The 9,569-nt window shown below is 29.4% G+C and overlaps 1 protein-coding gene across 1 annotated transcript in view; it reads right to left on the bottom strand.

Annotated features, from left to right (window-relative positions):
• Positions 1 to 433: 433 nt before the first annotated feature.
• The window catches only part of LOC123295666, a 101,261-nt gene continuing 92,125 nt past the window's right edge, over positions 434 to 9,569 (bottom strand). The window contains exon 2 of the mRNA XM_044877087.1: positions 434 to 1,188. Within this exon, the coding sequence (XP_044733022.1) occupies positions 564 to 1,188 (625 nt within the window). The 3' untranslated portion in view covers positions 434 to 563. The remainder of the gene's footprint in view (positions 1,189 to 9,569) is intronic.

Here is a 9,569-nt window from a genome sequence, read left to right as displayed (position 1 = left end):
AGTTCATTCATTTGAGCAGATTTAAGTAGTATTGTTGTAAGTTACTATGGTTTTCGAATAGAATAATCTATCTATTTCTTACAACAACACCTACTGAAACCCTTTTGCATTGCAGCTACATACTAGCCAAATAATTATCCGATAAAATTTTACAGTGTTCGTTAGCTTTTTTTCGGTATACAATTTTGAATCGTTAGAAAAAATGCAATATAATAACGGAGAAGGTCGAAACATGTCACATAAATTAATTTTAAAATAAATAAGATGATTCATTTAATGTAAACTTTGTTCTTTTGTCCAACAATCTTTCTATAATGTAAGTAAAAAACTGGAATACTATTAAAATTCCACATTTAAAATAAATTAATGATCAATAATTATAGATTGAGCTTTTTTCTTAAACTGATGCTTTGATGAATATTGTGATGTGATGTTGTGGTTTTTGATGATATGTGATTTTGTGGGTTTTTCTCATAAATTTCTACTTATAATTACAAAAAAATGTCTGTTTCATTCACTCAAAAAAAAAAAAATTAAAACTTTTTTTTAAAAATATTTAATTTTCATGGAAATAATCGATGATAATGTGGTTTTTTACTTTTTTCAATCACATAAAATGATTTTGGTTTACCATTACCAGCGAAATATTTCCGGAATGAACCTTTCTTGGATTTGGTTGCGCTTTCTGGTGCATAATATGTTGGTGATTTTTGATATTTACGATTTACATTTGTAATTTTATCATGAACTTCATTAGCGAATTTTTCATAATCTTTCATTGGTAATTTTTTCAATTTATGCACTGAACTATCGTCCAATCGTGATCGACTACTTTGTGATGTAACAATTTTCTTCAACACTGGTATATTCCAGTGGTAGATTTTACCAGGTTTACCATTGGATTTAAAACCGACTGGAACATTTTTACCAGATTCAGCTGTGTCACTAACGGCATTTGGATTATGATTGACATAGTAGTATGGATTTGGTGGTAGTTTTACAACATACATATGGGAATCGTCAGAGCTTTGATGATGTCGTGATTCTACAGCCAGACGTTTTCGATGATGACTCGGTGAGACACGTAATCGTTTTAAGCCAAGTTTTGATAGTACTTCAGCATTACTTAGTGATTTTGGTTTTGGTAATGCTAATATTGTTGTCATGATGCAACTTAGGCAAATAAACCTAAAACAAAAGAAAAATTTTATTAATTAAGGATTAAAAAAATATTGATAAGAATGGGCGTTTGTCATAATATATTTTTATTGTTGCAAAGGAAGTTCGTTATCGATACAAAACATCGTGTGAAATCAATTTTGGGATAACATCAATAACTACGAAAATAGGAAGGATTTAAATGTAGGTACAAATAGAAAGAAAGGAAAATAACACTTGGTGACGTCATAACCTGCAATTACCATAGAGACGACATATTAAAAGTTGTTATGCAAGAATAAGATAGAAAAAAAATAGTTAATGGCTTATAGCTTTTATGTTGCTCAATCGATTTTAATTTTGATTTCAGATCTTGTTATCTAATTCTTGCGCATTTTCAAAGTTTAGCGAAAGATATATTGAAAACGGCTTCAGGACAAAGGCCTATTCATTTGGAAGAAATTTTGTCTCAATAAAATCATTCTAGTAAATAATTTCCAATGACAATCTTTTACTAGTCAAAGATTTCTTTTCCATGGCTAAATTTTTTTTTTCAGAACATTGAGATTTTTAATAATTCAATAATCTTGTATTTACAGAGCTATATAGAATACTATTGACAGTTTCAATTTTCTTTCTACAGAAAAGTTATCCAGGAATTTCCTCTTAATTAGCTTTAGTAAAGTTGCTCTGAGGGAGGCTCATATAAATTGCTTTGATATCCAACAGGAAGTATTTCATCTTCAAACATTATCCTTCTTTTTACTCGACTGCGCAACGCAAAGGAGGGGTAATGTGTTTACCAGTCTATGTATGTACGTATGTTTGATCCTTTGCGGCATTCTAGAGACTAACCCGTGGGTCGATTTTGATTATTCTTACGTCAATCAATTTGTCTTAATATTTTGAGTGTTACTAAACACGTAATAGTAATGAAAATTCAATATGGCAACAAGTAGGCGTAATTTAGTGAAAAAGATAAAAATGAGAGCTGGCGAACTATGTTAAGTAGAGTTGCATTGAGTAGGTATTTAAAAATTCTAACTAAAAATGGTAAAATCAAAAAATCAAAAAACCGGACTGTGTTAAATAAAAATTGAAAAGAAAAAAACAAGTCCAGTAGTTAACATAGAGTGTTTAAGTCCAGACTGTTAAAGTCGCTATTTAACGCGGTCGGGTTTTTTATTATTTTTTAAATTTATTTAAATTTTTGTTTAAAAACAACGAGGGGAGTTTTTTCATTGCAAGAATTTTTCCTGCAACATTCTTCAGTGAACTAGTTTTATTGAACTTATGGTCAATTAAAGATCTATTTATTGCTTAGAAATTACTAACTGAATTTATACTTCTAATGAAATTTTCGGTTTTCACCTAAAACTCGGTTGAAAATGGTTTGTGTTTGATAACGTCAAAAGCGTTTTAACGTGTTGGGATCGGGTTTATTCGTTTCTTTCTTGCAGTGCAGGAAAAATAACCTGTTTTTTAAACTCATAATATCTGAGGAATTCGGACATGTTTGGTCCTAAAGTTGGGTCGAGTTCTACAAAAGAAAACCGGTAACAAAAAACAAAAGTGTAAAAACAAATGTTCGTCTCTAATAGGAAAACAATCTTTAGTCTTTCTTCCTGAATTATGATGTTGGCAGGTAGAAAGAAAATCTATCGACCTTCTTTTGATAACTTACCATAAAGCTAGGTCAAAAGTTTATCACAAGAATTTACGCATTACATTGATGATACACACACCTTTACAGTTTATATCCAGCCACGGGCATAGCTTATTTTATTACCATTAATTATTACAGCCATAATTTATAAATTTATAATATTTTATTAGTTTTTTTTATTGTGTTTACTTATTTTTTTAGCATGAACATCACAAAAAAAAGTTACACTTTATCAAAATAAAAACTAGTGCAGATTAATAATAGTAAATTGAGGAAAGTTGACTAGATAAGCCCGCTACCAAGGCCGAATCACTCCCTTTTTTTAAACTTTCTGTTATCATGAAACATGTTTATTTATTTTTAACCTCCGAACCAAAAAAGGGGTGTTATAAGTCTCACCGGTATGTGTTTGTGCCCATCTGTCTGTCTGTTTATGGCGTAGCGCTTAAACGCATAAACCGATTTTGATCTTTTTTGTTTCGTTTGAGAGGTAATTTAACGGAGAGTGTTATTAGCTATGCTTTAAGTGCGAATTTAGAGTTCCGGTACATCTAAAAATTAGACCATGATCGGTTCAGTCTGGAAAAGGCTCTAAAGAAAAAGATAATTTAATGGAGAGTGCTGTTAGATATGTTTCAAGTGCGAGTTTAGGGTTTCGTACCCGAAAAATTTGGGTTTTTTAAATTTTGTAAATTTCACTTGCTCCTATTGCATATAAATTTAGCTCCGAATGTCATACTAATTTAGAAAAGATTTTCATTTCGTGTATTAAGAAAATTACTAATAACGTCAAGCGTAAATCTTAAGAAAAACAGTAGTGGTTTATGGAATAGCTAGAATCGTTTAAAGAGTGGTTTTTATTATGAAACACTTCATCCACATAGTTGAACAGTTTTGTTTCAAATTTAATGGTTTCTTAATAGTTCGTCAATTTATTAAATCCCTGCAGAAACCTATTTTAAATCCGTTTTCGTAGTTATACTTTAAGGCACTGGTTTTCGCATGGGAAACTCAATTTTTAATATACCTAGTTGAAACAAAGACATATGGTAAGTATTTAATTGATTAAAGTTAGAGAAATACACTGAAAAAATCATGTGTTATCGATTTAATTTATTTCAGGGTTAATTTTGTATCAAAAGACCGTACCAATCAGAAAAAGGATGGCTAAAGCCACGAAAAGGTCGTAAAATCTACAGCAAAACCATATTACGTTAATATTTGGAGAATGTTTTGTCGGAATTTTAGGAATATGACGATTAGTTTCCATTCCCTTGAATTGTAATTTTAAAAAAAAAGGAGAAAATTAAACGAATTTGGCTTTTTAATTCATTTTCTATATCTAATTAATCATTGCAGTATATATTTCATCGATTTTATCGTGTCTAGGTAATCGAATAACCTAGACAAAAAGGGCAAATGTGGATAAAAAATGTATATGCGTATTCCTTTTTCATCTTTTGTTTTTAAGTCTTTTCAATAATATGTCATTCCATGCCAAATTCTTATAGGAAAGTTATAGGCAAAAGTATAGAGTGTAATCGACCTTGACGACCTTCTCAAGTAAGTAGGTACTAATAAGTATAAAAAAAGTATTACTTGTAAAGTGTATTAGTAACGGTTTTAGATTTACATATTAAATTATCGACATCAAATAGTATATACGAGTATATAGCTATTACTGATTAATATAATTAATTATATTTATTAACTAATTTATAAAAGTGTTTGGATTATAATATGATTGATACGCTGATCAATTTGTAACGATTTCTTCTTATCTTAATCTTATATCACAAATAATAGAGAGATTAGCCAACTCCGACGTGAAAAATTTTGGCACCTCGTTGAAAATTTGATTTGAAATAATTTAAAATAACATTTCAAAGTTGAATTTGCCATAATTGGGATTTTCAAAAAAAAACTGTTCGTAAAAGACCGCGTAACGTCATAATGCTAATTAATAATTGTATACAGTGTATACTATTCAATTAACATTATTACGTCATAACGATGTTTTACGAACATTTTTTTTGTCGGGCGTTTTCGTTTGTCTTTTGAAAAGTTCTTTTAAAACTGTCTGTAACTTTAAAATTATCAGGAAAAATAAAAAAAATAAATTTGTTAAAACTTATATATGATCTTTCCATTTTTAACAAAAAAACTTTGGATTAAAAACCCATTTCTACATATTTAAATTTGTAAATCGACTTTGTAGCCTGAAATCCGACTAAGATTCATAACTTTTTAGAATAAATACTTTTTCACGTTTTCATATAAGCTCATATATGTGAAGCATCAAATTTTAATAGTTGTTCGCGGAAAACTTAACACCGTACATTCAATAGAAAAAAGTGTGTTATCACTATATCAGTTTTAAACATACCAGTTTTAAACATAAATGTAACATTTTGAGGAGAAAAAGTTTCAAATAGGCAAAGTCATGTACTTTGAATCTAATTACATATTGTACCATTGATACATGGTAATGTGAATGCATTAAAAGTAAAAACAAGTATAGGTAAGCGAAGAATATGTGGTGTAGTTCTTGCTGGGTACTCAAAAAATTGATGCTTGTAACAGAAACATATACAGCTTTCTATGTTCCCTGTTTCAAACTGAGCTATAATTGGTGGAGCGATCCTAGATACATTAGTGTGTGAACCATGGTTCAGTATGATATTTGATCATTGGACACTTATCATGTACTATAAAGCACACGTTTATTTCGATAGGTGTTTAATATTTAAATTCTCAAAACAAATAATAGTTTTGATTCATGATACAACATCCTAACCTATTAATAAATTGATTGAATCTACTGGAGATGAGTCGTAATAGTCGGGTTTTTATATTTATGCGTTTGTTGCTCCTTGTATGCAATAAATAAATGTAATCTCAAATAACAAATATACACAAAAATGTTGTTATTATAGGGATATAGAATCAAAGAATTCGATAGAAAATAAAATAGAAAATGGTAATTTCAAGTTTTTAAAAAAAAGTTTTAACGAATGATACAATTTCAAAAGTACACATTTAATAATAATAATAATAATCATAATAATAAAAGTGACCATATTCAGTAGTGAAATGTTAACAGTATAAAACATTGATGGTCGCAATCAACTGGTTATAACCAAATTTGGAACCGCTCTTATAGCACACAATTGACCCTACACAACAAATAAACGTTATTATTATTGCATGAAAACGCGCATCCATAACAAACAAATATATATAAACAAACATTACGATTGTAACCCATCAAAAGTTAGCAAAACAGTAAATGTACAGAAAGGAACGAACTTACGAAATGACGAAACTTTGGTAATCAGAAAGATAAAAATCTGAGCTCTTTGACAAGTGAATGAATAGTTTTCGAGACAGTAACTAAAATCTTAAACTCTCTTGATTTTACGGAGTATTTTTTTAATCGATATCCAGGTATATACTATCCAATCGCAAAATCATTTGGATGTCTGTGGAATATTAAGTTTAACTTGAATCTACAAACCATAAAAATCTAGATCTTTTAACCATTCGATGAGTATTGTTTGGATTATTTCAATAATTTCTCCGAAATATAAGCTTTTTGTGCTGCATTTTAGTTAATATATCTTAAAATACTCGCCATATCATTAAATGAACATGTTTCTCTTGCCCTTTGTGTTATAATTATCATAAATACTTGCTAAGACTCTGAAATATTAATTTTTGTGATTTTCTCAAAAGGGAAAATTATTTGATCACAAATCACTTTATATATTAAATTTGACCCCATAGAATGCAAAAATCGGGCCTATTTGACGATTGGACATTGGAGATTTTCAATGCTCAAGAAGTCATTCAAAATTGTGTGCAAAAAGCTATATCCTGGAGCAATTTTCTAAAATTTGTTTATTTGAAATAGATTGACCCATCTTTAATCAATTGATTCTTATTTATTTGATTGATTCTTTTTTCGGTAATCCATCCGCGATGTTTCCGAGATTTGGGACGCAAATTTATCTCATTTTCAGTTTAGATTTAACATTAGGCTAAAGATGCTCCAAAAATTATTATTAGAAAGATCAGTGAGTCGAAAACGAATAAACATATGAATGGATTTTTCGTAAGAATCCGAATTAAAACTGTGTACCCGCAGTAATTTTACAGATTTTTAGTAAAATTTTTAGGAGTTCCATTTGCGAACTGTAAATTGCTCCTCAAAGAGGATACCTTAATAAAGGCCAATCTTAGATGGAGAGAGGAACTAAGTGTATCCCACCCCAGGACAGCCACTCTTACCAGCCTACCTAGTAAGATTTTTAGAAATGTACTAGGCCAACGAAAGAGTTATAAGGATTTGCCCAGAGGCAAATATTTCTAAATTTCGACAATATTTAGTCGTATTTCGAGTCGAAATACTCTTGGAATTATCCTCCGTGTTTGAATAGACAACCTGTATATTATATTAAAATGTATGGACATTTACATCAACATTTTTGGTTGATGTATGATTATTATTGCGTTTATCAAAGAACAAGAAGCGCAACTTAACTCCATTTTATGTATAATATATAAAATTAAATTGTTGAATTGAATGAAAGAACAATTTTATTGTTGTGCAATGTTGCAATGAAATAAATATGTCATCTTTGAATGTTTGTTATGTTGTTGTATTTATATGCAATTGATATAGCTTAAGGAATAAGGACGTTCCCTAAAAAATGAGTTCATGAATTTATTTGAGACTAACATTTAAAATTTGGAGAATGGATTCTGGTAGTATTTGGGGAAATTAGACGAAAATTAAGAGTAAAATTTTTCGAAATATACCATTGTTTTTTGGTGTAGTTAGATAACCACTCTATCACAAACAGGTCACTTGAGTTACCTACGCGCACCGCCTGTTTTGTAAGCCAAAATCTACCTGCTCTTACGAGTGCATGTTATAATTGTTGCCGCTCTCGATTTACCGTGTCATTCAATTTATGTTTTTTGTTAGTGCAAATTAAGTAAAGATTTATATTGAAAATTTAAGACGAAGGTTTGTGCTTTATTAACTAACATTTAATTTTAATGTTTCTATTAATATAATTAAATATTTGTGATACATATTTGCTGTTAATTATTTTTTTCGTTAAATTTATCATACTCAAAGCTTTTTGTTTATGTGCCCGGTTTTGTCGGACAAAAGTGAAAGTATTTCTTAATATGTTTATGAAAAAAGACTAAGATAAGGATAGATTAAGAAGACTGCAAGCAGTTTCCGGGTGAAACTTTGCAACGTATAATTAAAGAATCACATGGAAACAAAAACAACCATAGATAAGATAAAAAGTTGTTCAGAAGCAAAAGAAATTAAAAAAATTAGATGAAGAAAATGAATTATATTTGAAGACAATCAATTTTGAGCATAAAATTCCAACATTATATTTTGGCCAGAAATTTGATATAAATACTCCACTATGCGCCTCAAAATTAACTTTTTCGTGACGTTGCTAGTTCTTATACCAATTAGTAAAGAAACCAAAAATTTAAACAAAGTAATTCATAGTTTTTCTATACTCACATAACTCTTGTTAGAATAAAACATTGGTATTTATCAATTGCTGATTTACACAAATGCATTTTTGATTACGAATTAAACACGTTTATTAGATAAATGAGATAGTAAGTAATAGATTATTTACTTCATGAGAAATTCATTATTTATGACTATATCAACAATTGTATAAAATAAGTATAAATTATTTATAAGAGTTATATAATGAATGTATGAAATCTATCATACTATCATCATATACTTAGTACTGCGTGTAACAAAAAGTGTTCTTAAATTCATTCTACTTATATATCCAGATTTGATGGTCATTCTTTATGGTTGGCAATTTGGGAGGATGTTATTTAGGTTGTATCTTACAAACTTCTTCTCAAAGAATGTTCATTGAAGACGACATTCGAATGAGAAAATAATCAAATAAAATTAGTCGATTTAATAACCCGAAAAATGTTGAGAATCTGCCGGACAGCACCGCTTTGGAAAAATGTTTTTCCGGTGTGTAAACCCTTAAACTACCCCCCCCCCCAAACATCTATAATCTCCGTGATTGGCTCTAGAAGATTTTTTGGATTAAATTAGGACTAAATTCAAAAATATCACACTCCAGATTTTTACATTTTCGATCAAAAAACTCAATTTTATGTTCAAAAATTGAAATATAAATATTTTGATGCGAGAATTTCTCCCAGAGGGTTTTTCTAGTATCTGATCTGAAATAAGTTTTTTAATGCAAAAATTGAAATATAAATATTTTGCTGTGAGAGTTTATCCTAGGAAGTTTTTTCTAGACGTTGATTCCCAATTCGAGGTGTACATTCATCAATAACACTTGAACAACCTCTCGACTTTCCACATGAGGAGCGGGTCCCAATGCTACAACAATCCATGACCGTTGCGTTGTTAGTACAGTTAATATTTCAATATTATTGAAGTAATAATGTATCAATCGATTATACTTCTGATCAGAGTAATTGCCATCTGTCCTTGATAAGAGTTGCAAGTTTTCAAGTAAATCGGACGTCTACAAGTTAGAGAAAATTTCTTTGAAAGATTCCGTTACATTCATCCATATGTACATACTGGTCAAGCTAATCAAATCGTGTTAATTATTAAAAACACTCCAATCAATATTTTATTTCATATTATTTTCTAATATTTATGTACATTTTATAGTCATATAGCTCCAGCCCAGTCATA

Source organism: Chrysoperla carnea, chromosome 3, assembly GCF_905475395.1.
Source record: "Chrysoperla carnea chromosome 3, inChrCarn1.1, whole genome shotgun sequence".
NCBI classification, from domain to species: Eukaryota; Metazoa; Arthropoda; class Insecta; order Neuroptera; family Chrysopidae; genus Chrysoperla; species Chrysoperla carnea.
Note: the sequence above shows the minus strand (reverse complement) of the source record. Positions and strands in the feature narration are given on the sequence as shown.